The sequence below is a fragment of the Pogona vitticeps genome, chromosome 7, assembly GCF_051106095.1.
Source record: "Pogona vitticeps strain Pit_001003342236 chromosome 7, PviZW2.1, whole genome shotgun sequence".
NCBI classification, from domain to species: Eukaryota; Metazoa; Chordata; class Lepidosauria; order Squamata; family Agamidae; genus Pogona; species Pogona vitticeps.
The window spans coordinates 22,417,394-22,444,371 of record NC_135789.1 but is presented as its reverse complement, the minus strand read 5'-3'; the positions used below and the strand labels follow the sequence as shown (position 1 = coordinate 22,444,371).

General features: G+C 45.2%; 1 protein-coding gene across 10 annotated transcripts in view; it reads left to right on the top strand.

Moving 5' to 3' along the window:
- The window catches only part of CUX1 (cut like homeobox 1), a 328,228-nt gene that overhangs the window by 174,125 nt on the left and 127,125 nt on the right, over nt 1-26,978 (top strand). For all 10 annotated transcript variants that reach the window (XM_072978284.2, XM_072978277.2, XM_072978282.2 and 7 more), the window contains 5 exons: nt 3,504-3,582; nt 17,958-18,095; nt 21,561-21,684; nt 23,641-23,717; nt 25,205-25,271. In XM_072978284.2, the coding sequence (XP_072834385.2) occupies nt 3,504-3,582; nt 17,958-18,095; nt 21,561-21,684; nt 23,641-23,717; nt 25,205-25,271 (485 nt within the window). The remainder of the gene's footprint in view (nt 1-3,503; nt 3,583-17,957; nt 18,096-21,560; nt 21,685-23,640; nt 23,718-25,204; nt 25,272-26,978) is intronic.

The window sequence follows — 26,978 nt, the reverse complement described above, 5'->3', positions numbered from 1 at the left end:
TGCATTTTGAAGATGGGGATGCTCTTTAGTTCACTTGGTTGGCTTGCAGGTGAGGGCCTTCTCTATAGTGACTTCTGTCTTGTAGCTTACCCCTCAGTTCTTTCCATGAGTAAACTTTGTTTCAAATGAGCTGTTCTATATGTTAATTTTATTTCTTTCCAAGATGAGTCAGTAGCAAGATGCTTTTTTTGGCAGAGATAAATAAAGCACATGCTGTGGCCTATTAGTTTGCAATGTAGGTTTTGCTGTTGGCATTAAATCAGAAAGGTGCATTTATTGATCTTAGCGCTGCCGATATTGTACCTGCCCAGTAAGTGCTACATAATGGCTTAGAGCATACACTGTTTGTCATGGGCCTACTAGGAGGTATCACTTCCCAGGCTGACACATTTAATGGCTTGGATGAGGGACAAACTTGATTCAGAGGTAACAAATGTGTCACGGTGCATTGCTAATAGTGCTTCTCAGGCAGCAGCTCTCTTTCACATGTTTTTTTTTAATTCATGGTGGGGTAGTTTGAAAAATATAGGAAGAATGGAATCATAGAATAATAACATTATATGGTTGGAAAGGACATCATAGAGTCTACCGTCCAACTGAAGCAGGAAAACTGTAGGTAAACCATCCCTTGCAGAGAGCCGTCAGACTTCTGTTTAAGAGCTTCCACTGTAGGAAAATCCACCACTGTCCAGGATAGCAGCTTCCATGGTCGAACCAAGGAGTTTCAAGCCACTCCTTGGAATTTTGTTCCTGACTGGCTACAGTGGGGTCTCTACTTAAGAACGTCCCTACTTAAGAACAATTCCACTTAAGAACAGCTCCATTTGCTAAATTTTGCTTCTACTTGAGAACAAAAATCCAGATAAGAACAGGAAAAAAAAACCTTTCCTGCTCTTTTTTTAACCTTAGGTCATCTTAGGTTAAAAAAAAGTTCTCCCCCTAGTGGTAGAGTACGTATTAACCAGCTTTGCATTAGTTCCTATGGGAACTAATGCTTCAATGTACGAACGCACCTCTACATAAAAAAAACAGCCAGAACGGATTAATTGGTTTTCAGTCCATTGCTTCAAAATTAGCTTCGTCAGAAGTGCTTTTAACACTGTTCCCTGACCTAAGGGGAAAAAAAAGAAAAAATCCCCCTCTAGTGGTCGAAGGCGGAATAGCAGCTTCCCATTAGTTTCTATGGACGGAAAAGAGCAGATACGGATTAAATGGTTTTCAATGCATTCCTATGGGAAATGCAGATTCTACATAAGAACTTTTCCACTTGAGAACCACCTTCCAATACGGATTAAGTTCTTAAGTAGAGACCCCACTGTACATTGCTACCTAGTCCAGGTCACTTTAGTTGGACTCACATACATCCATGGCATATTTTCACTTAATTATGGTTCAAATTCTCCTCCTGCACAGCTGGCTTTTTGTGATACTACATTTGTATTAGGTTCTTGAAATTGCCTCGGGTCAGGATTGTTGATCTACATACATCCTGAGCCCAGTTCTACTACATAGGGCCTGTTCTGGCATTAACCTTTGTGATACTCCAGGAGTATCATTGGAAACCATGGACCACTTCAGACAGCACCTTGCTATATTCCACACTACTTTTATCCTGTCAAAAAGCGAGACACCGCCTGTGTAGGATCAAACGGCATCGTGGAGCTAAACCAGGCAGTCTGGAGCTCTGATGGAGTCCAGGTGACAGACATGGATTATATCAGAGCTCCAGCCTGCCTGGGACATTTTCACAGTGCCTTCCCTTCTTTTCTACACCAGTAGGGACCCTGTTTTGGCAGCTATGATTTGCTTATCGTTACCATGATATCAAAACAGGCGCAGAAGGTGATGAATGGTTAAGCCTATCGGAATCAAAAGGTTTCCAGTCCATCCATCCTGAACAGCAAAAAGGGAATAGATGGGGGTCTACAAGCATGGAGAAAGATAGAGATTGTCTAAAGTTGGCAAGAACAACCCAGTCTGGTCAAGAATGATAAGAGAGCCAGTAAGGAGACCTGGGAAAAACAATAGTTTGATACATCAATTGCTTCCTCCTCCTCCTCCTCCTCCTGATGGTATAATTTCTGAGATCTGCAGCTGCTTCTAATACTGAGTGAAATGTCTTGATATTGTTCCCAAAGCCCTGATGACTCTTAAACTCATAATGTTGGGGTCGTGTTCACTGACAATTAGCCAGACAATTTTAAAGAGAGATTAAAAAGCGGAACTTCAGGAGATTTCCTTGTCAACTATTGGTTTTGGCTTCTTTGGCGAAGCCATTACACCCCCTTCCGTGGTGTGTAATGGAAATGATGCGGTGGTGCCACTCTTGGTGAGCCACCCTCGGCACACCTGGTGCTTTCCGTTTTTCCGAGTGCTGCATCGGGTTGTTGATTTTGCTTCAGTGGGTGGAGGATTTCCTCCCTGACCGGTGCCGCCTTGTGAATGCAAAGCAGGCTGATGGTTGAAGCCAGCAAACAGAGGCAGACCATCGGAAGGAGTCCGGTCCCTCCCCCGAGAACCTTCCAGTCTGAAATGCAGTGCAGTGGAGATAATAGAGGAAGTTTGTTTTCATTGCTTGCCGTTCTCTTCTCCTTTGGTGATGCAAGAGAGCGTCTTCTCTTTATGAGGTAAACTGGTCGACTCTGGGGAAGCTGGCCGTCCTCTGGAAAGGAAGGGCTTCTCCCACTCTAGCTGGATGCCTCCTCTTCTGTCGTAGGGAAAGATTTTAATTCATTTCCCTTCTAGCCAGAAAATATGAAAACATACATGGAGTCTGTGAATGTCGGGTCTCAAGCTCATGTCGGGTCTCAAACTTGCGACCCACACACCATTCTGGCCAGGGGTGTGGACTGTGGGGAGGGCCAGGCACACCCGCTGAGAGAGTGTCAACAGCAGTAAGTTTGGGCAGATCAGGCTATAGTGCGGTGACTCTCTACATTTGTGGCTCAGGAATACTAGACAGTGTGAGCAACATTCCCTCTAATTTTCGCTGGGCCCCTTGTGTGCGTGACTTCACCGCTGTGCACATGCAGTTCCCCCTCCCCACAGGGTTCCGTCAGGACCAGAACAAAAAGGGCTGAAAACGATTGCTGTTGGTGTGTGGAGGAGGAGGAGGAGGAGGAGGAGGAAGGCTGCGTGGAGGGGGGCAGAGTTGTACAGGAGGCATATATTAGAGGGACCCTTGGGTGCGAGCAACAAAGATATTCTGCTCATGGCTGCCCATCACTGCCTCTGCCCTGCCTTGCTGTTCTTGTGTGTGCTGAGTCTGATCCCCCCTCCCAAAAAATTTGGTTCCTACATAAAGAAACTGGACACCTTTTGTTCTAGCCCTGCCGTTAGCCTGAGGAGATATGAGCTTCTCTCCTTTAAATGAGAAATACACTGTCACCAGCGGCAATGTTTATGCAATGATAGATTCAGCCCCACTGCTGTGCATGTCCATATTTTTCTCTAGAACTTATCCCAGACTCCTCTTCCCCCCTTCCTTCACTTTTCTTTTTTAGATCGATGCATTGGGCAAAAGAAGCAAAGAAGCTGAGGCGGCATTTCTGAATGTCTACAAGAGATTAATTGATGTTCCAGGTATGCAGACTTATCCTCCTGTTGTTTAAACCAAATGATAATCTGTACTCTCCTGTCCTGGTGGGCATTTTTTGTGTTGTGATTGGCTACCTGTTTGAGAGACAGGTCTTCCCACCAGTTGCTGTGCTCTTAACATTTTCCAATGGAGAGACATAATACAGGAAGTGCTCTGGTTGGTATCATGCATATATATATCTTTAAAACCTTTTGATTTTTTTCATTGTCAGCATTAAAGTTATGTTGCTTTTCAGCAGTACTTCAAACCATTAGCCCTGTCATATATTTTGGCTGGCCATTCGGCCGTATTTTAAATTCAATGAATACCCTTTCCCACCAGCACCCCAGCTCTTTGTCCCTTTCCACCTTCCATTTTGTTTGGATCTTGCTTCTTTCTTGTGTGTACAAATAAGGCCGAAAGCGACTGACTCTTCTGAGTTATTTTAAGAGCAGAAGTAACAGTGATGTGAATTTTGTTTGTGACTAAGGTGTGTGTGTATGTCGCTTCCAAACCTGGCATCGTTGCCTCGTTTTTCCCATTGAAAATCCCCCCTCCTATAAGCCTCTGTTTGCACTAGAAGAACACAACATTGTTGTGTTTTTGAACTACACCTTCCAGAAACCCCCATGCGGCACATGGTCCTGCTGCACGGGGAATTCTAGCAGTGCCTGATCTGAGTGGATCACGCCTGCAGGTTTGTATCCAAAGGTGCCATTATAGGAAATGGCACATTTCAGAGCAAATGACTTGGGGGGGAAGAGGATGATTTGGAAGGACAGTGTGTGTGCTCATGGAGAAGGTTGCCCTCCTCACACACCCCCTCCACTACAGCAACCCCAATTTTGATCATCCATTTTTGGCGGCGGCGGCAGCTTTGTGACAAAAGCTGAGGAGGTGTGTGCCTTTTGCAAGCCTCGTTTTGAAGTAGAAAGCCGCTTGTTCAAGGGACTGGGGCTGGCTTTTGGTCGACTTTGAGGAGGATCTGCTGCAGGCAGTCTGTAGTGCCTGCAGAGCAAACCTGCCTGGGGACCTAAGGCAAAAAAAGAAAAAGGATGAGCTTCCTATGGGCATGGTGCAAGGGGCTGTAACTCTTCTGTCAGTGGCCTGGCGGCATCCTGGGGGTGAGAAAGCCTCTAGGCAACCTGGGTTTATTAATTTTCTGGGGAATAATTAGTGAATGAATTAGACTGGAAGGCATTTGAATATTCAGAAGGTGTGATTATTCCTGTTTTGATTTGAGACGTGTTTTTGTTTGTGGAAGGATATACAAAGGTTTCCTGTGACAATTTCTTGCATATTTCTTTGGGTGTGTAAGTCGCACTACAGATTTATTTATTTACTTTTTACTTTTTTTAATTCTGGCCTTGCAATGGTCCTGTGAGCTGGAGGAAGCTGAGGAGGAATCGTGGGCCGGGCGAAGCCATCTGGGAGCTCAAATCCAAGGCCAGCCTTCTGCTCTTTGCCCCGCATTGAACCCACTGTGTTTGAGGGTTGCCTTGCTCAGCCCTGGCACTGCAGGCAGAGAGAGGGAGAGAGAGAGAGAGAGAGAGAGAGAGATTTTTTCTGCCCTGAAAATTGCTCAGAACTTCCTGGGGGCAGAATAAAAAAGACACTTAGAAACTCTTTTTGCTTCTGGATGGTGCTGATGGTGTGCAGTGGCCTTTAAAACCAAACAGTACGTTTTAAAAGGACTTGCCGGAGGCCTCTCTCTCTCTCTCTCTCTCTCTCACACACACACACACACACACACACACACACACACACACACACACACACACACACACACACACACACACACCCCTTTTTCCATCTCCTTCCTCTCCCCCTGCCCTCCCTCTTTCCTAGTTCTTCAGTGTGGGAGTTTCTTTCGAAAGAAAGCGGGCTGAGTGCTTTTTTGCTTGAAGACCTGGTTTTGGGGGAAAGCAGCGGTAAGGCGACCTCGCCGAAAGGAGTCGGAAGCATCGGGGATGAATTATTTTTAGAGCCAACCCTTCGGAAGCACATTACCAGCTGTATAAAATATTAATTGCCTCTGTGGTTCTGCTCATGTTTCATAACGGGCTGTCTGACTGATGTCAGTGTTACATGGGCCTGTAATGAAGTCCTTTTGTTTTAGCTTTCTGCATCGCCCGCTCCCCCCCCCCCCCCCCGGCCAGGCTCCTTCCGCCGCTGGGAAGTGAACACGTGACCATTTGGCAAATTGGAATTTAAGAAGATAAATAGAGAGTAAACCGCCGTGTTGCATTACGGTGCCATCCATCTAGCATGCGATGCCATTCCATGAAGACTTTGCAGCCTGGTTGATGGCAGGATTCTTTGCCACCTGGGCCACGTTGGCACAAGCGCAGTCCCCTAGTTCAGTGTGGACACAACTGAAGTGTAGAAGCTTCTGCCTCCCGTGCAGGTGAAATACTTTGTATTTAACTGTCTAAAAAGCAGCTGTGCTTTGATTTTAAAAAAATCCCTGCGAAGGGATACTGAGCAGGGCCTCCAAATCCTAGTCAGCAAACTCCACTCCTGAATTTCCAGCTTGCTTGCTGATTCTTTGCCGGTGGAGGAGAGATGGCACTTTCTCACCCCTGGTGTGGTTTGGGGTTTGCCTTTCCCGGCATGCCAAGCGGCCACTGCCAAATCTGTGCTGTGAAGGAGATGCCTACAGAAGTGGAACCTGCCTCCAGGAGAGGTCCTGGGATGCCCTTCGGTTTGCCGTGCATGTCGTGGCGTTCCATGCCAAGAAAATTCAGATAGGGCTCTAAATACCGACAACTTCAGTCTGAGATGAGAAGTAAACTCTGATGCCATGAGAATCCCCGTGTACTGTGGGTTAGCAATCCCCAAAGAAGTAGCTGGGTTAGCTTTTCTCGGCATGTTAGCAAAAGAAAATATAAAAGAAGGGAAATGTTGGACACTTCAAAGACGAACCGTTTTATTTCAGTATGAGCTTCTGCGTCTCAAAATCCACTTCCTCTGACGCAGGATGCAGATGTAAGTCCTGTATATTTGTACATTTCCCCATGGCCAGGTAGAAAGAAGAAACAAGGTGGCAATGATTTATTAACAGGAATGGGCCTGTGGAAGTTTTTAAATTGTAGTTTATTTGTTCTGTGTGTTTATCTGTTTCTTGTTGTGAGTTGCCTTGGGTCCCCTATGGGGAGAAAACTAGCATATAAATACAGTAATTTAAATAAGTAAACTAACCAGCTAACTTGTTTATGTAGTCAGTTGTGCATTTCTGAGAGCCTCAACAGAGACCATTAACTACATATATGATTAAACCATCACTGTGGGGTTGGTATTTTGTCTACATGCTATAGGTTTCCCACTAAATCTCTTTTCCCACAGTCAGATGGGGCCAAGTACTGCTTCTTGGCATCATTCTTTGAGAAAAAACAACAACGTGTAGGGTGTTTCTCTTCTCAATATGTTACATTGGTTGGGACAAAAAATAATAGTCCGATGACAATAGTATTAATAGTAAATAACAGTAATGGGTATATAGCCAGATAAATTATTGTTATTCAGAAATATCAGACACAGGCAATCAAAATTGTAAAAACATTCACTGGTGTTATATAACAGATACAAGTTTTAACCAAAAATCTAAGTATCTGTTAAATATCGGTGCAGTGTGTATGCTGTTATAATGTATGAATTTTCCATGGTATTGTTGTTATTGTTATCATTTGAGCACTTTGATTGATTTATATTTTTAAAGTAATATGAGTGGGAGAAGTGCAGGAAGGGAGAGCACCTGGAAGACTGATTTAGACGCAATACAACATCATTGTTTAGAGCTACTGCATCCAGTGTGAAAATAGCTATGCTGAATATCTGACGCCGGGTAAGAGAGGAAGAAGATTTCTCTGACACATTTCCTCTTGAGAATGGAGGGCAACTAACAATTCACATTAAAACATCATTAGGTGTGTTTAAATGGTTTTGGTAACATTGATTTAGCTCACAGGCTCCTTCAAAACATAGAAACAAAGGAGCTGTGGTGCCCAGTCAGACCAAATTGAAGGCTTACATCTTTATTAAACTCAGCTAAGATTTCATAACGATTGTGCAATCCTCTGAATTCTCTGAGGTCTTTGTCAATCTGATTTGTCTAAGAGGTGGGACGATGGCAGACTTCCTTGCTGCTTGCCCCCACCCCCACCCTTTTGCATTTGGCTAATGAAGTTTCTTAAAGAGCTCAGATGTTTTATCTTGTCTCCTCCTGTGAAACTAGAGAGGAAGTAGCTCCGTTTGTGTTGGACTTCCTCACAAAATAGGATTCCTTTGGCCCAGAAAGATGATCTTCCCCGTCCCCACAGAAACCCAGCTAGAACACTTCTTGACACGCGGCCCTATGCATCCGTGGACTTGCTTAGAGTAGAGAAGTGTTTGGTCATGTGAGAACTCATCTCTCTGGAGTGGTGCAGCCTAGGCAATGGGTTGACCCCATTCTGGAGAGGAGGGGGTCATAGTTCACTGGTGTAGCATATGCTATGTATATGGAAGGTTCCATGCTCAGTTACCAGCAGGTGATGCCTACGTGACTTCTTTCTTAATGGAAATCCTGTGTGCATTGCTTTTAGGGAAAGTTTGGTCATCTGCAAAACAGGCTCTGGATATTCAGGATCCAGACTTTGTCCTCCGTTTGCCTTATCCGCTTAATGGGGTAGTACACTTTTTGGCTTAATAGTGTCTGCCATCTCATGCTAGGCTCCTTCTCTTTTTTGAATTTAGAAATATGTTCCAAAAGGAAATTACTTTGTCCTGCTCTCCTCCATACCCTTTTTAACTGTACTGGAGTTTGCCTACATTTTAGAGAGGACATGGGTGGTCCCAACACACTCCCCATCTAGAGGCATTTTCATCATTTTTGCTCATCAGCATGCTAATTGCTGTATGACTAATTATGCCCTGAATTCCAGTTGATTTTCTTAATGAGACAGCTGGGTTAATTATGTAATCATATGATTATATTAGCCTAGAGTGCCCCAGCGCAAAGTAATCCACGCGGGCATATGATGTCATGATGGAAGCAAAGCTCACAAGGGGTATGTTGAGTGCATCACCTAACAATATGTCTGTGTGTAATGACAATGACCAGTGTTATTTTCATAGGTACTTGTATTTTGACGTTAAGGGTGTGGATCATGGTGTGGGCAAAGAAATTTCCCCAAAATTCATGTCAATGAACAGGACAAACCAGAAGCCTTGTAGCACCTTAATTAACTAATTAGGGCTTTTCCCCTATTAGCTTTTGTGTGTTCAAGCACACTTCTTCAGGTGAACACGGGTCTCTCTCCTTCTTGGCCCTTCAACTCAATAAAATGGACACTCCCAAACATTTGTAATACCCAGGGTATGCAGTGGTGTTCTTCCTCCTCTCTGTGGCACACTTTGGACTTACACTAATAAAATTTATTGAGTGTATTGTTTTAACGTTTCCATACCCTGTATATGAAGGCAGCTTAGAATAATCAGGAAATACAATTAAAGCAACAAGCAGCAATCAGTGCCAGCAATAAAATGACTGAAGAGCAGCTGCAGGAAGGACACTATCAACCATGATGACAAAGGGAATTAAAGCAACATAGTAATTGCCAGAAGCAACACATTAATTGGCAGAGGCATAGACCGATGCCACCCTTGTCCTGCTAGGTTAATCCAGTTGGGTTCAGGCCTTGCTGTTAGTCAGCCAGCCAGCCATTGGGTATGGGTCTCTGCTTACTAGGATTTCTTTAAAGCAGTGGTGTCGAACTGTGGCCCTCCAGATGTTCTTGGCCTTCAACTCCCAGAAATCCTAGCCAGCAGAGGTGGTGGTGAAGGCTTCTGGGAGTTGAAGTCCAAGAACATCTGGAGGGCCACAGTTCGACACCACTGCTTTAAAGTAAGGATGGGCATAGCACATTCGAAAGCCAACATTCTATCCCTGGGATACTCAAGGAGCCACACAGGCTACCAAAAATGCTGGAAAATGAAACCAAAAGTGGCTAGAAAGCCACTTCCAGTTCGTTATAATGGGTGTTTTGCCGGAGGGCCCTAATGAACAAGTGAGTTGCCCTTCACGGAACTTTAGGAGCCCCAGTTTGCCTGGGGGGGGGGGGGGGGTCTGAATAAGGACATTGAGGCTGCACTTTGCCAACCCGTGTTCTGATAGTGGTAGCACAGGCTTTTATCGTAGAGCTCCCATCAAGAAGTTCCACCCCAACGCAAAGTTCCCAGCCAGATATTATTGGCAATTCTAGTTTCTTATTACCATTAGTAGCAGCAGTAAAATAATCTAAGAAGTGTAGTTGTGGAAGGGGGAAGGTATGGCTCAGAGGTGGAGCACACATTTTGTAGACATCAATTTTCCACGTTCAGTTTTCAGCCTCTACAGGAAGGGGATGAGAAAGACTCCTGTATCAAACCCAGGAGAGAGAGAGCTATTGCTGCTGGTCAGAGTCAACAGTAGTGATCTAGATGGGCCAAGAATCTGACTTGCTATTGGGCAAAATCCAGTGTTTTTTTGAAAATAATAATACAAATACAAATATTGTATTGCTTCATAGCAAATCAGGTGTACTAGGCTTCTGCTCTGAGTAGTCCATGGAGAGAGGTGGCTGCGGCTTTAACATTTCCCATGCGAAGTCTCACTCCAATAATAATACAACAGCATACTTTTTTATCAGTTGTGTCCAAACCAGTCCCTGTTTTGGTGTATCAAAAGCTGTTGTAACAGTCAGTAGAAGCTGCCACCAGATGTTTGTTTGGCCCTTAGCCTGTGTTCTGTTATCTACAACTTGACATCGTTTGACCTAGCAGCCAAGAAACTACACCCATGCTTTTTTTATGTGTTTCACTAATGGTCCCAGAAGAACTAAGTTATATATGCAGTAAAAATGTTGAAGATAGATAAAGTCTTTGTTTGATAGACAAACTGAAAAAACTACATTGAAATGTAGAAGGTCTTGTGGTAACCAGAAGTAGGTCTTTGGATGGACGTGTATATATGTCTGTGTTAGTTCTGATTCACTACTTCTGTGAAAAGTTTCTTGTGTTCTTCTCTCCCCATCCTGAAGATCCCTCAGTGGGACCAGCAGCAACAATTTCCAGACCTTTAAGACTCCTATTCCTGTCCTCCTGCCCCCAAAGGCTTCCCCAGGACCAGAAGGATCCCAAGGAAGATGAGGGCTTCAGAAATGGGGGGAATAGGGAACTTTTTATTACCAAAATACAGCAGTGGTTGATGACATCATTCACAGAAAACACATTGCTGTGTGATGACATAGAATAGAGGAAGTTGACAGGCATCAGGGGACAACGAATGAACGATTTAGTTCATGGCAGGAGGGCACCTTTCTCATCATTGCCATCAAGCCCACCCTTGCATATCTGTGACTAGGTGCTGCTGAATGCTGATGGTTGGTGGGTCAAATGGGACTCCAGGGGAATTGATCTCGGGACCTAGCCTGTAAGCTGTTTACCTTGGGAGGTCAGTAATATCTGATGCAAAATCATGTGTTTCCAGCTGTTCCTATTTCAGAAATCTTTTGGAAGAAAGGAATTTTGAAAATATTTGTAAGTATCTAGCTTGTAATCAGAAGGAAAGGATCTCATAACTGGGAGTTTATCTGACACCCCGAGTCCAGCCTTTGTCTATATACACAGGCACTAGTTAAAAGCTCACTAGCAGCAGGCCTAATTGGAGCTTGTGGGAACAGATTTCAAGAGACAACCAACCCATTAAATTTGGGAAACCATTGCAGCACTGCAAAATTCGTGCTCCTACCCTGTTTCCCCGAAAATAAGACCTAATCTGAAAATAAGCCCTAGTATGATTTTTCAGGATGCTTGTAATATAAGTCCTACTCCAAAAATAAGCCCTAGTTAAGTGAAACCCCGCCCTCCACCAGGGACTCATTGTGCAGCAACCAGAAGAAGATGACATGACTATATTTGAATAAATGTAGATTGTTGTACATGAAAAAATAAAACATCCCCTGAAAATAAGCCCTCATGCTTTTGGGGGGGGGGGCTAGCAAAAATTAATGTAAGACGCTGTCTTATTTTTGCGGAAACAGGGTAGCTTGTAGCATTTTAGAGCTGTTTTGAGACAAGCAAACAACCAACATAAAAAAAGTTTATAATTATGATAGAAATTAACCTTCAGTTTTCCCCTTTTGCTGATTTCTTCCATAGCTACACAGCAATCCTGCAAGGAAGATCTTTGACATCAGAAGGAACAGAGTCCATATCTTTTATCGCAGTGAATTATTTTTTCTTTTACTTCCTGTGCCCCCTCAGTAATTTTTCATGATGATACTTCTCTACATGTTTAGGGAGCAGGCTTCTCATCTAAGTGACAATCGTTGGGGTGTTCCTCTTCTCCCTCCTGTGTTTTCCATTAGCCGGGGATGTTTTCGGTCCCTCCTGGGTATTGAAGGCTAATGCCTGATAGCAGGAATTATGTCAGGTTTTCAGATCTTTTGTTCCAGTGCTGCTTTTAAACATTGTACTGTATGCATTTTTCAGGAGGTTTCGTAATCAAGATGTCCCTTTTGGGAGAGCCAGTGTGGTGCCGTGGGTAGTGTGTTGGGTTAGGATGCAGGAGACCTTGGGTCAAATTGGCCTTGGGTGATAATAGTAAACCTTCTCCTTAAACATCTCACCTATCTTGGAAACCCTACTCAGCTCACCGCCAAACGGAAGGGGCATAAAGACAGCTTTAAGGAAGGGGGCAGGGCAGTGTTTACACCCCATTTTATGGACATAGTTCTTACATTTGGGTGCTTGGATGCCTACCCGGTGGTTGTCTAAATTTTTCTTGAATGTCTCCAGTGTTGGAGTACTCACCACCTCCCAAGGGTTCCATTGTCATACATTGTCTAACAGTGAGGAGGTTTTTCCTGATATTCAACCAGAATCTGGCTTCCTATAACTTGAGCCCATTGTTGCGTGTCCTGGGCTCTGGGATGATGGAGAACAGATCCATTTGAAAAGTGTTATCGTATAACCCCTCTGTCTTCTCTTCTCAAGGCTAAACATGCCCAGTTCTTTCAGTCTTTCCTCCTATAGCCCCCTGATCATCATCCTTGCCACCCTCCTCTGAACTTGTTCCAATTTGTCAGTATCCTTCTTGAAGTGCGGTGTCCATGGATAGCATGAAAAGCCCAGTATGTAACTTCTTGAATCTTGTATTTTGAGGCTTAAGGAGTAGTACTTTTGAAGCTGATCTGTAGCTGATCATATACCAGCCTTTATAACTGTGATAAAATTAGGCTTTCCTTGGGAGGAAAATTAGGAGCGATACCAAATTAAAGTGGAGAAATCTGTTTCAGCGTGGTCTCTTTAGCATATCCCAAAACAATATTCAAAAACTGCTGACATTTTAATCATTCATATCTACTTACGCAAAGTTTGGAGTTTAATGTAAGGGGATGGTCTTAACATTCTGTTCATACTTTATTCTGTGACTGTTTTGCTTCTATGACATTAACCTTTAATAGAGCTAAATTAAATATACATATCCTGATGAATAATTATGAGAGTGCCAACATTTTCATTTACGATATAATGCTTTCTAGGGATGTAGGAATTTATTGACTAAAGGTCTAGTCATTATTCATTTTATAATGTAGATGCTGGTAACTCCAGGGGAGGGGCAGGAGTGATAGTTAATGTAAATTCATGGCTGATTTTAGGCTAGGAAAATCATTCTAATTTGCATATCTGGTAGGCTGTTTAAAATGAACAGTTTGGCTGAAGGTTAACACTGAACATGGTGCGCGTGTATGCTTGTTAGTCTGTGGTGTGGCCATGTTAGCATCATCAAAAGAGAATAAATACATCCCTTAAAACCAGATTGGCTTGTACTAGTTTATGAATACTGTATAGAGATAAGTTTGGGAATGAGGACTATGACTTAGAAGAAACCGTAGTCTCCCCATGGCGGTCAAGGCGATGACCGGGTGACCGCTGTGTTTGCTCTCTGATTGCCAAGTGTCAATGTGCAACTTTCAAGGATTTTGCTCTGATTCCTTTTAGTTTTTTCTGCATAAACTGGACTTGGACTGGGGAATCCTTCCCGGAGGCATGACTTTTCAAACTGATTGCAGTGATAAGTGGAGGGCGATTCCAGCCTAGAGTCCTTGCCCTTGCTTTCAAAGCCCTCTGTGTCCCACCTCCCTGTCCCTCATTGGACTCACTCCAGGTTTCATGTCTTGAGCTCCTCCTCCTCTACCACCACCAGTTCCAGTCACTAAGGGAACACCTGCCTTAAGAGAAAGCTCATCAGCTCCTTGTGGAAGGCCAGCAAAGATGGGGCCAGGCTGACCTCCAGTGGGAGGGAATTCCAGAGTCTGGGGGGAGCCACAAAAAAGGCCCTCTCCTGTGTCCCCACCAGATACAACTGGGAAGGTGGTGGGGCCAAGAGAAAGGCCTCGCTTGAGGATTTTAACACCCAAGCCGGTTCATAATGGGAGACACGGTCTTGGACCCAGGGCATTCAGGGTTTTGTAGGTTAAAACCAGCCCTTGTCTACAGTTGCTTTCGAGAACATCCAAGTGGATCTGTATCTCTACTTTAAATCCATTAAAACTGCACAGTTCCTGTGAACTCTTTGGCTCAGTTTCTGCACCCTGTGTAGCTGAAATACACAAAACACACGTTCCCCTTCATTTTCTTCCTCTGTTCTGAATGTTTGGGGCATAAGCCTCTTTGAGCAATTATCTGCCGTCTTGTCCACTGTGTACCTTGATGGCACACTGAAAAGTGAACAAAATTGACAGAAATGAACATTTAATAACTTGATGACAAAGCTTTTGTTCTGTGCCAAAGTCTGCCACTTAATTTATTCACCTTTTTACCATTTTTCAGTAGCATCCTTTCACAAAAAAGAAAAAAAAAAGAACAAGGCTACTTACAGCAGAGCATTTAAAGAAGTGATTAGTAGAACAATTGATGACAGTAAAAATAATCCCCATCACAGCAAAAATATTGTGAAAACTCTTATACAGTGGTGCCCTGCATTACGACGATAATCCATTCCAGGAAATTAGCTGTTTAGCAAAATCGTCGTCATGCAAAATCAGTTTCCCCATTGGAATGCATTGAAACCCATTTAATGCGTTCCATTGGGGAAAATACCTCGTCGTCCAGCGAAGATCGCCCATAGGGAAGCCATTTTGCGAAGCGCCAATCAGCTGTAAAAATGGCTGCCCTGTGAAGCATGGGTCCGGAAAAGACAGGGCAGCCATTTTGCGGAGCCAGAAAAATTGTCGTCTTGCAAACAAATGGTTCGCGAAGCACTGACCTAATCGTCGTTAAGTGAAAATCGCCCATAGGAATGACTGTTTTGCGAATTGCTATAGCGATCACAAAAAGTCATCGTGATGCAGATTCGTCATTCAGCAGGGTCGTCGTCTTGCGAGGTACCACTGTATACAGTAGGTCTTCCCTCTGGAGAATGAATTGCATGGTTACAGCACCCAGAGGTGTTGATGCCTGTTGTTGCGTATCTCAACTGAGATGGAACCAGCATCCAGAGCTGGGCCTCCACAATTACCATAATGGATGGTTGGAAGAGAAAGCTTTCCAGCAGATAGCTGGATCCCCAATTCTGCAGAACATAGGATGTAACCTCCAGCACTTTTATGTGTGTTCAAGACCAGTCGGTTCTAATGGGATCCATTTCAGTCTGGAGAGTCATCAAGGGCAACTATCCAGGACAGCATAAGAACAAGCTATCAGAATAAAGGAGGGACAAGCCCCCTCGTATTGTAGCTGTGTGAGAGGGCTGCAGGATTTGTGCTTCTAAGCCTTCAAGGACCTGCAGATTGAAGTGTCCTCACCAGTTTTGGCTCAGAGTCCTTGGATTGGGGTGGAAACTGTGCCCCCGAATGCTGTGCCAAAGCTGAAGGGTATTTGTCAAAGGGTATTGAATCTAAGTATAGAAGACTTACTATTGCTTCTGCTGCTGCTGCTGCTAAGCAAACACCTTCTTCACTTCCTTAGGCCACCATTCCCAAAATTCATTAATTAACCTTGAACCAGAAGGTCGTCTAGATCAGTGGTTATCAACCTTCGATCCTCCAGATGACTTGGATACAAACACCCCTTCAAGAAGCCCCCGTGAGCTGGGCTTGGTATCAGGAATTTAGACTGTTGGACATCCAAGATATCTCAAGGACCAAAGGTTAAGAACCACTGGTCCAGTCCATTCTTTGGTGCTCCTCTCAATGATTTGGACTACAATCCCTAAAAATCTAGTATCACACTGGCTTGCCCTAATGGACGTTGTTGCCCAAAACATCAGGTTGGGGGGGGCTGCTATGGAGAAATTCATAGACTGAACCAGAGCTAGCTGCATAGCAGGCCTTCTTGCATACCGTAAGTGGACCTGAGGGTGGGGGAGTACTTTGGGGTCCCATGTGCAGGCCTCTCCTGCTTCTGTGCTGTTCAGGCACCCAGTGGGAAAGCCTTGACTTGAACTCCATCAGTTTGAGTCCAGGTTGGGGCTTTCATCTTGTGCACCATAAAGTCTTTTTCTTTATGTGCATCTTGGATTATCCATGCCTCCAATCCTGGAACAACCCCATCTCCTCCGTGGACTCTAGACTCTGGTTTGAGGTTGAACCCCAGGCTTAAGTCTTCTGTTCCTGTAAGAAACAACAGGGACCCTGGTTGGGGGGGAAAGGTATGCTTCACATCTTCTGGCAGGTGCCTCCACTCTCGGCTCTGTCTTGGCTGCTTCAGAGGATGTGGAATGATGGCAATGTGGCGCATTGTAGCCAACCAAGGCAAGGGTGGTGTGATCCTTCATAGGGGTTGAGCCCTCCCCTATCTGCTGCACTTGCTTCATCTCACTACTCCCCAGTTATGGCCATAAAAACATGTCTTAAAAAATCTTAACGTGTGATGAATATTTCAATAGTGCTAATAATGAAGAGAAACAACAACAAGCATCGTCTTGAGAACCACAAATGAGAAAGTGATGTAGTTATAAACTATGCATGTGCCATCACGGCCGCAGGAAGCCGCTTCCACCCCGGCCGCCACTGTGCATGACAGCAGCGGCAACGCAGGGAGACTTCTGCACAGAGTAACACAACGCAGCACACCCTGCCTCTCTCTTCTCAACATAACCCAGGGCTGTTCTTCTGTAAACTCTGGCACTGGCCTGACGTGTTGCAAAGTGCCCAGGCTTGTGCTCAGTGCCTTACCAGAGGGACAATGGGCTTATTATGCATTTCCAGAGACTGAGGGTGGTCTTTAAAATTAATGATTGTGGCGTCTGCAAATTAAGCGAGCTCCCTAATATGTACTGTTGTTGATCCTCCGCGATCGGTGTGTTTAACATTCCTCGACGGGAGACTAAATCTCTGTAGCCATTTCACAAGTGATGCTGGCGCCCACCGCTGAAATGTATGCAGCCCTGTTTTATGAGAACCTTTCTGGATTCCTGGATTCTCCTGCTGTGGCTGGCAAGCTGGAGAGCAGCTAAGCCCCTGATCTGTCAAGCACGCTTATCAAGGTGTCCGTGGCAGGTGCATTGCAAAGCAAAAGCTAAGTGTGCCACTCTCTGGACAGTTTACAATTTTAATTATGCAGGCTACACATTGCCACCCCCCTCCAGCAAGCTGGGTACTCAGTTTATGAATCTTGGAAGGATGGAAGGCTGAGTCAACTTTGAGTTGGCTGCCTGAGCCCATCAGGATGGAGCTCAGGTCATGAGCAGAATCTTGACCACAGTACTGCAATTTAACCACTGCACCACAGTGGTCTTAGTAAGGACTTCTGATGCACTAGGTCAGTGCAGGTGATCAACCACTTCCTTGGAGTGGACGACTAGCAGACATCCTTGCAGCTCTCAGGGAAATGCTTGGTTATTGTGCATCTCCCCTCCCCTCCCTTCCTGTGCCTTTTTTTTCCTTATCCCACACCTCCCCCAAGGAAGGGAAGGTATTGAGATCTTTCACATCTCAACAGCTGATGTGCCTATTAGGAGAGATACTCTGAACCTGGGTGGATCTTCTATTCCTGATGAATAAGGACTGTTGGAGTACTCAAAAGAGTTGTAGGACCTGCTTAAAAGGCATCCAGAAGGACAGAGGGCAATCTGTGACCCTTCCATGTTTGTTTCAAAGTTTTTGACAGTGAAATCTGAAAGCTTCCAGAGAAAAATATCAAAGAGCTTTAGATTTATTGGAAAGAACCCAGAGTGACATTAGTTGGTGCCAGTTTCTTTGTGTGTGCGTACATGTGCGCTCACAACAGGGACATGACATCTGTGTGTTTGCTAAGAAATTGCAGTAGGTGTTCATTTGTGCCACCTTTAACTTGTGAAACAGGTCTCTTTTCCGGAAATCAATACTAATTCTGTCTTGGTCTTTATGTTGTTCAGATCCTGTTCCTGCTCTGGATCTGGGGCAGCAGCTCCAGCTGAAAGTCCAGCGCATGCACGATATTGAAACAGAGAACCAGAAACTTAGGGAAACTCTCGAGGAATACAACAAAGAATTTGCAGAAGTAAAAAATCAAGGTAAGACAACAGGTTTGTGGGCTGCTCATGCACACATGGCAGGAATGGATTTCTTCTGTCTTGGTTTTTTAAAAAAGGCTTGGCTCATTTTCAAGGGAATTTAAGCCATAGAAATGCATTGATCTTTTGTGGAGAAGAGCCACCTTCGTAGAACTAAGAGGAAACTACACAGATGCAGGAATAAGGGTGGCCTTGAGTCTCAGCCACAGGGATCACCGGTGGTTAAGATTACAACACAGCAGCTAAGATTCTCACATTTAGATTGCTGTCTCAAGTGGGAGCTGTTTGATGCCTCTCACCTGCCTTGATCAAATTGTTGTTTTCATCCATATTTTATTATTCATCTCATTTGTTCTTCATTCCCCACCCTTCCCATTGTTCAGCCTTTCACTATTCAGGCCAGCTACATGAATCAAAATTATATGTGACTCCGCCCTAGCACTGACTGGCCAGTGCTGGGTAGGCAGGGATTGCTTAGGCATGTGTCAGTTTTTCTCCAGCTTAATATGTGATGCTATCTAGGTACTTGTAGCCTTTGCTGCAGTATCAGTATATCCCTAGGTAAAGGTTCCTCTTGACATTGAGTCCAGTCGTGTCCGATTCTAGGGCGCGGTGCTCATCTCCGTCTCCAAGCCATAGAGCCAGCGTTTGTCCATAGACAGTTTCCGTGGTCACGTGGCCAGTGCGACTAGACATGGAGCGCCATTGCCTTCCCACCAAAGTGGTACCTACTTATTGATGCACATTTTTGTGTGCCTTTGAACGGCTAGGTTGGCAGGAGCTGGGACAAGCGACGGGAGCTCACTCCGTCATGTGGATTCAATCTTACGATGGCTGGTCTTCTGACCTTGCAGCACAGAGGCTTCTGCAGTTTAACCCGCATCACCACCACGTCCCTGATTATCCCTAGGGCAGAGTGCAAATATTGGACTAATGTAGGTTACTTATTTAAGAGAATAAGCACACTATTAAGAGGTGCCCATTGTACATGGAAATGCCATTATCTTGTTGCTCAGACACGCTCAAGGTTCGTGTGTGTGCGCGTGCACATCTGACAGGCCTTTGCAGTAAGACATGTGAGCAAGGAAGAAGGGGGCTTGCTCAATATGAATCTGTCTCCATTGCTGCATGAACTGGGCTTGCGCTAAAAGCTATAGGCTGGGGAAAAACATACTCAGGTTGAGAGCTGCTCACAGCAAAGGCAGCCAAAAGGTTGTTAATCCTTAGACTTGCAACTGAAGATGGAGAATAAACATGTGGATTTACAGCATTTCTGTATTGCATTGAGGAGAGTGAGTGAGGGGAGAGGCAGGGGCGAAGGGGGCAGTTCCTATCTCCTCTTCCAGTATTTCCATCCAGACCCTGGAAGGGTTTCTTTTTGGTGAGGGCAGGTTTGCTCTTCCCATGACTGGATAGCTCGGTGGTTTAGGTCTCTGGCTGCATAGCCAGAAGTTGCTATTTTGATTCTCCGCTGTGCATCCTTGACAGGGGTTGGGCTGGATGATCTATAGGGTCCCTTCCAGCTCTGCAATTATAAGATTTATCATGTCACCACAAAATGCAATATCTGGAGAGTTTGGGTCATAAGATTTATTCTTTTCTGAGTGCCATCTTAAACCGTAAAATGGAGGACCACCCCAGGCTGCATCCTGGGGACACTTCCACCTACCGGCCTGCCTACATGCAGGAAAAGAAAGAAAAGAGGGGAATTTAACAACATTTAGTGAAAAGTGTTGCTCACTTAGACACCCTGTAGCCCACAAATGCCTCTTTAAAGAGAGAGGTTACCGGTCCCTGCAGAGGAATAAACAAAATGACCAGGAGGGGGGGTGCATCTCTTCTGGACGGGAGCTCCTCTGCAAGGGAAGGTCAGTGTAGAAGAAGTTTTGCCCTGGAAGATTTCCGGGACCAGGGCTGGAGTCCTGGCCCACTCTCATTCATTCCTATGAAGGCCCTTGCAGAAGACAGCCCTTCCTTAGGAGGGCGAGCTTTCTTCTGGGAGAAGAGGCCTGCAAGGATCCTCCTGAGCTGTATGACCTCACTGTGCTCCAGGTTAAGAGGAGGAGGAGGAGGAGCAATACTGAGGGTGATGGCGATAGTCACGCCGTGCCTGGAAAAGTAACCTGTCTGTGGAGCCTTGCCTTGGTCTTCAGCTTCGCCTCATGCAAACAGAGTAGCAGAAAGCGAGGGAATTGGCCTGCTTGTGGCTCGTCATGCACTTCAGGATGGCTGAAGAAAAGTGCGTTGGCTGTAAAGGAGAAGATTGATTCCTTGATGATCCGCAAAATAAACAGCGAGAGTAAGCATTGATACACGGTAGTTGGCACAGTCCATCAAGGGCCAGAGAGGGTGCTTGGGCCTCCCTGCTGTTGGCCCCATGCCTTCCAGATTCCCCTCTCACAGTTGAGGAGAGCTTTCAGGTCTGATTTCCCATTCCTGAAACGTGGCTGCCATCCCCACCCCGGCATCTGGTTCACGTGTACAGCTTTGTTTCCTCTTCTGCCCTGAACCCTTGGCTCAACTCTGGCTGCAGGATGCCTGGAGGACAACTCTTCAGTTGATTTATTTATTTATTTATTTATTTATTTATTGGACTTATATACCGCCCCATAGCGCTACAAGCACTCTCCGGGCGGTTTACAATTTTAATTATACAGGCTACACATTGCCCTCCCAGCAAGCTGGGTACTCATTTTACCGACCTCGGAAGGATGGAAGGCTGAGTCAACCTTGAGCCGGCTACCTGGGATTTGAACCCCAGGTCGTGAGCACAGTTTTAGCTGCAATACAGCATTTTAACCACTGCGCCACGAGGCTCTGGGGGTGGGTGGGAAAAGGCCAGAAAATGGTTAATTCCCAAGATTTTAACTTCTTCGGTGGACAGGACTCTGTTTGGATTGGGTCGCTCAGAGCAGCCCAGGGATATGGCAAGACAGCAGGATGAGAGTAACACACCTGCCTCCCATGGACATGACTCTTATTTCGCAAACTACATTTTATTTCCAGGTAGGGCAGGGGGTGAAACCCTGGAGAACCATGGCTGCCAGGCAGTCCAGACAGCGCTGAGCTAGACGGACCGGTGCTTCGACTTGGCTCTAGGGAGCTGCGTGTTTCTTGTCCTCTGCTCAGCCCTAGAACCTAATTCTGTGCTCTCTGCTAAAGTGTCTCATGGTCGGTGTTCATTCCGCTCCACCGTCAGCTTAGAGAAACCTTAGCTCTGCTTCCCGACAAAGTCCATTGATCCTTCTCAGCCTTAAACATTTAAAGTTCAATTTAGCATTTAGGGAGTAAAAGGTCTCCGAAGAGACTCGTAGCCATTGATTTTGTGTCAGAGTTGAAGAGCTAAAGTTTAAACCATGCTGCTGTTGTTGCTGCTGCTGCTGCTGCACCTACAAGGCAGAAAAGAGCCGGGCTTTCTGCAGCCGGGTGCCCCTGTCTTACCACTCGCCTCCTTTATCCCTGCAGAGGTGACAATTAAAGCACTTAAAGAGAAAATTCGGGAATATGAGCAGACACTGAAGAACCAAGCAGAGAACATTGCTCTTGAGAAGGAACAGAAATTGCAAAATGACTTTGCTGAGAAAGAAAGGTAAGATCTTTCAAGGGGGGATGAGTGAGTGAGTTTTGTACCATCAAGTCAAAACCCCGACTTACAGAGACTCTCAGGTGGCTTTCAAGGTACTGTAAGTGGTTTGACCAATTTCGCTCCCCCAGCCAGTTTCCATAGCTGAGCGGGGATTCGAACCCTGTTCTCCAGAGTCTTAGTCTGTCACTCTATCCACTACACCTTAAGGACGTGCAGATGTGCAAACATAAAGGGTAGAGCTAGTGAAATTGGTGGGACTGAAGCTGGTCGTGATGTTACAAAATCTTCATCAGATCTCGTGGGCACAGGCGTAGCCTTGGCAGTTTTAGTTGACTGGCAACTAATTTGCCATCCATCAGCTCTGTGGTCTGAAGATTTTTCTTTTCTTTTCTTGCCTTGTGTTGTTTTAAAAAATGAAAGGTAAAATTAATATAAAATAACACTTGAGGCTGACCATACGAGTGGTGGTGTACGTGCTGAGCACCAGAGAGTCCCGAGTTCACATCTCCCCAGAACTAGCCTTAAGGGCAAGTCTTTGTTGTCGCCTGTTTTGGTGGCGACAAGAGACCGTTATTGGTAGTGATGCTCTAATCATAATAATAATAATTGGTAATCGTTTATAAACCACACTTCAGCTAAAGTCCCTGGATAAATTTATGCTGAAAGATTAACCAAGCAGTCAAAATTAAAGGAACAGGTAAAGCGCAAAAATCAACACAACAATGAGCAGAACAAAAATCACCAGATTTAAAACACTGAATCTGAAAAAAACAATTTAAAAGAGGATTCTAAGAAACTGCAGATGGGAAGCATTTTGAACTCCATGAGAGAAAATCATGCATTTTTTTAAAAAAATCGCTCCACTGGTTGGCATGTCTGAGCAGAGCTTGGAAAAGCTCATTTTCGGGGGGGCTGCAGTTCCCAGATCCCCTTGCCCTCACGGCCACTGAGGAAGTCCAGGGCCGCTGGTGGATTTTGTGTGTGCGGAGGGGTCGCCCCTCCTCTGACCCAGTGGCCTGACTCCTCATCCGGAAATCTAAAGGCAACCTTGGAGAGCAGGCCATGTGAAAACAAGGGGGTGTAACTTGTGCCTGCTGCTAAAGATGGCGGCTTTTTGGAAGGATGGCAGTCCCCCTTGTTCCTCTACCGTAACCAGAATGAGTTTTCAAGGCACATTTGGTGTCAGTGTCAGGAATCTGCAGGGGTGCGATCGTCTAAAAAATTACCTCCCATGCTGTACTGTGTGGGCAAACAGAGCCTTTAGATCACCTATTGCAGGGTGTGTAAGGCAGTCTCCTCTCGCTTTTACACAGCCCTTACCCCCTGCTGGCAATTGATTTGTCTCTTGGTTTGGGGCTTTGTCTTCTGGGAAGAGATCATAGCTCTACTGAGTTGCGCTTCATCAGTATAGAGACAAGCCACCTTGCCATATCCTGGATCATGCTGGAGATTTTTGTCCTTTCAGTGTGGTGTGAACAGTTGCCCCTGCAGTGAAAAGCCACACATTGAGAAGCCCTGTTGTGTGTTGTGTTGCAGCCTTTCTGCCTAAGGCATATGTTCTACGTGACTGTGTCCATCATTAAAGCCCCAAATATTACAGGAGATTTTGTCGTGGCATGGTGGGACTTCTAGCTTCAAGCATCTGGAGGACACCCTTATTCTGAGTGATGCAGTCTTACTTTTGAATGGGATGCAGGAGCCCTGATTTCCTCACACAGGGAAGTCATAACCTGCTTGATAGAAAGGTTCCCTTCCTTCGAAGGAAGAACTCCTTTGAGTCCAACCCTCTGCGTGAAGTTCATTCATTCGAATCTCCCAATTAGGTAGCATAGCAAGTTGGGTATGTTTTAAGCTGGCTTTTGTGTCTTCTAATACCATAAGCTGCCTTGGAACTTTCAGGACAGAGGCAGCATATACATATTTTAAATAAATAAACATTCTTTCTTCTTTATTTTCCAGAATGTTGCAAGAGACGCAGATATCAACGGCCTCGAAACTGGAGGAGGCCGAGCACAAAATGCAGGCATTACAAACAGGTTTGCCGCTTCGCCTTCCTGTGACGGGTACCTGCGTTGCTAACAGAAGGGAGGGGCAGGTGTGCTCCCGGTTTATCCAAGCACCTCCACCAACCTTGGGGTTTCTGAATAGCTCAGCATTTTGCACAGTTACCATATTTTTCCATGTATAAGGCACCCCCATGTATAAGACGCCCCCACTTTTCTAATCCAAAATTAAGAAAAATAAGTGGGGTTTAGCAAGTGTAGGGGGAAAGGGATCAAAGCACTGCAAGATCACTTTGATCCCTGCTTTCCCCTCCTTGTTTTTGTCTCTCCTCAGCTTACTTCCATGTATAAGTCGAGCCTCAATTTTTAGTCTAAATATTTTAGACAAAAGTATAGTCTTATACACAGAAAAATACGGTACTTCAGAGTCTCCACTTATGAAATGATCCTTCTGCAGTTTGAAATAGAGCTAAATGCCTGGTGTCGAAATGGCCAAAACGGAGTGTTTTTGGTTGCATTTTTGGAGTTGTTCTCCGCAAAACGGTTGTGATCCTCCTTCTGAAATTCTCAAGATGTCAGCAGTTGTAGATAGCAAGGTTTTTAGGACCTTGGAGGCCAAAACCTAAATCTGTCTTCAAAAAATACCAGTCATTTCCTGCTCTGTATGTACGGGAGCCAGGCATATAGAAATGGGCATAAAGTGCCAGTTTGGCGGTTCCCGGCTCTGCCTCCTCTGGCAGGCGCCCACTTAGAAGCCAGTGCTCCCTGACTTCCCTGCCCCATCCCCTCCAGGCTCTGTCTCTGAGTGAGCTCCTGCTGGAGGAGGCAGGGCTGGGAAGCCCTGAACGCCTGTTCGTCTGAAGGATGAACCAGGTGGCAGTTCTGTTGCCCATCTCTAGCCGAATGCCACTAATTGGAGCCGGCCCCGGGAACGCTGGACGCACCAGTGGCCTCTGGTTGCAACATTGAGAGTTTGCATTGTCTTGATAGCCTTTCCCCTTCTTCTTCCTCCTCCTCTTCCTCCTTGTTCCGTCATGCCAGAAGCTTGTTTTGGTCTTGCCCACTTACACTTTACTCTTGCAGCGGCCGCTGGTTGCTTTTCTCCTTTGAAGCCAGTATGGGTCCCCAAATGAACTCGCGGTTCGGCTAAAGTAGTGATTCATGTATAAAGGGAATGGGGCCTGCTTAAGCTTAGCTTGACTGAGCAGTACAGGATCTAGAAGCTTCCCGTTCCTGGAAGCGATGGTGGCCTAGAGAATCGGTGGGGGGGGGGGAGGGCCTTTATGTTTGTGTGCCTCTGTGTTCACTAAAGGAAAGAATTTTGAAAAGCTTTTAAGCATGTTTTTTCCCTACAATGTGATTTTGTTTGGTCAGGGAGATGGCTTAATGCAAGATGACTTTGCAGGCAGAGAACAGTTTATTGTTCGATACAGAGTGGCCTTAAAAAAAAAAAAGACATGTGGCTGTTACTGTGTCAATAATGCTTCTGTATGTTGCTTTTTTTCTTTTCCACTCCTCAGCTTTGGAAAAGACACAAACGGAGTTATTTGACCTGAAGACAAAATACGATGAAGAAACAACAGCAAAGTAAGACTTCTCGCCCTCTTTTGTTTCTTTGTTTTAGATAAACGATGCAGATGGTTAATACTCTGCTTTCTTCATTGCACTGGGCAACAGAATCATAGACTAGTGAAGTTGGAAGGGGTCCATAAGGCCATCAAGTCCAACCCCCTGCTCAGTGCAGGAATACAAATCAAAGGATATCTGCCATGTCGTTTAAATTTCTCTTGAATGCCTCCAGCTTTGGAGCGCTCAACACCTCTCGAGGTCATGGGGGTTCCACATAACAGAACATAAACATCTAGGAAAAAATAGGGTTGATTCTTGAACATGTTTCATGTGAAGCTGATTCTTAAACCCACAACACCATTTAAGAATTAAATATGTGTAAAATTGTACAACCATGTCCTTTTTTTCTGCTGTAAGTGGCATTACTTCCAGGGCTGCTAGGCTTTTCATGCATGTTGTATAAACACAAAAATCATGTGTGTCTATGTGTGCAGGTAGGGCAGGAGTGGGAATCATGTGGTCTGTGGAGCGAGCCCCCCCCCAAGACCATCTTGTACCCCTCTGAACATGTGCTGTTTTTCCCCCCCTGGACAAAAGAATTGTTCCCCTTTTTAAAAAAAGAAATGGAAGTGTTATGTCCCCAGAGGACACATTTCTCTTCTAGAACATGTGGTTTATTTTACAATTGGAGAAGTTAAGGATTGAACTTGGTGAGCCACGGGCCATCTGCTTGTTGAGTGTGTACTTCCTCATGAACAGCAATCCTTCCAAACTTAAATCAGGGTTCTAGATCACAGCAACGCCAAGTCGACCTGCTGGGAAGAGAAAGTGTGCAACTCTTGTAATGCAGATGTTGGCCATTGTACTAAGAGAGAGTGGATATCCTTCTCTGGGGCTACTGACCCCTCTTCTGGTTATTTTGCACAGACTCTTTATCTCTGCTGGGGGCCATATTGCAGGCTCCTCTTCCATGTATTTCCGTCATTAGTTAGATGAGGGTAGTGGTTTATGCCAGGTTGTTTGCACCCTGAATTTTCAGTGCTCCATCTATTAAGGTGGTCATTCGGAGTGGTTATCTTATGTTAACTGCCCCATGTCCATTGTCTTTATTCACTTATTTATCTTTTGTTTACATTTTTTCCTTTCACAACTAGCTGACAAAGCATCTAGCAAATATAAAAGAATAGAAAGCACGAAAGAAGCTCTGCAGTGTGGCATAAGCGTTGTTGTGTAGGGACGTCTAGCACTAGAAGCAGGGGGAGAACAGGTGCAAGGAAGGGTTTCTGGTTTCTGCCCCATTTGCTCCTACCTTGAACTTTCAGCTGAGTCAGCAACAGAATGTTCTAGGAGCACCTTAAAAACGAGTGAGTTTTGTTTCCTGTAAACTCTTAGGGGATTGTAGCCCACTTCAGCAGATGATGCTCCTGATGAAGGACTCTACCATCCACGAACGTTTTTGCCGCAAGTGACTGGCACAGCTCTCTCTCTCCACCCTGACAGAACAGCTGAATGGCATCCTTAGGATGTGGGGCCTAATGGTCATATTTGGCCAGGCTTCCCCTGTGGGCCACCTTTGAGATGTTCAGTTCCTATCTGGGCGGAGAGTGATAGGAGTAGTTGCCCCTTCCAGGTGTAGGCTGTGATGTTGTGGAAGGCTATGGAAGATTATACAGAGGGATCACTATGGGTCTACATGCACCAGCCTTGCTTTGTCAGAAGAGGTGA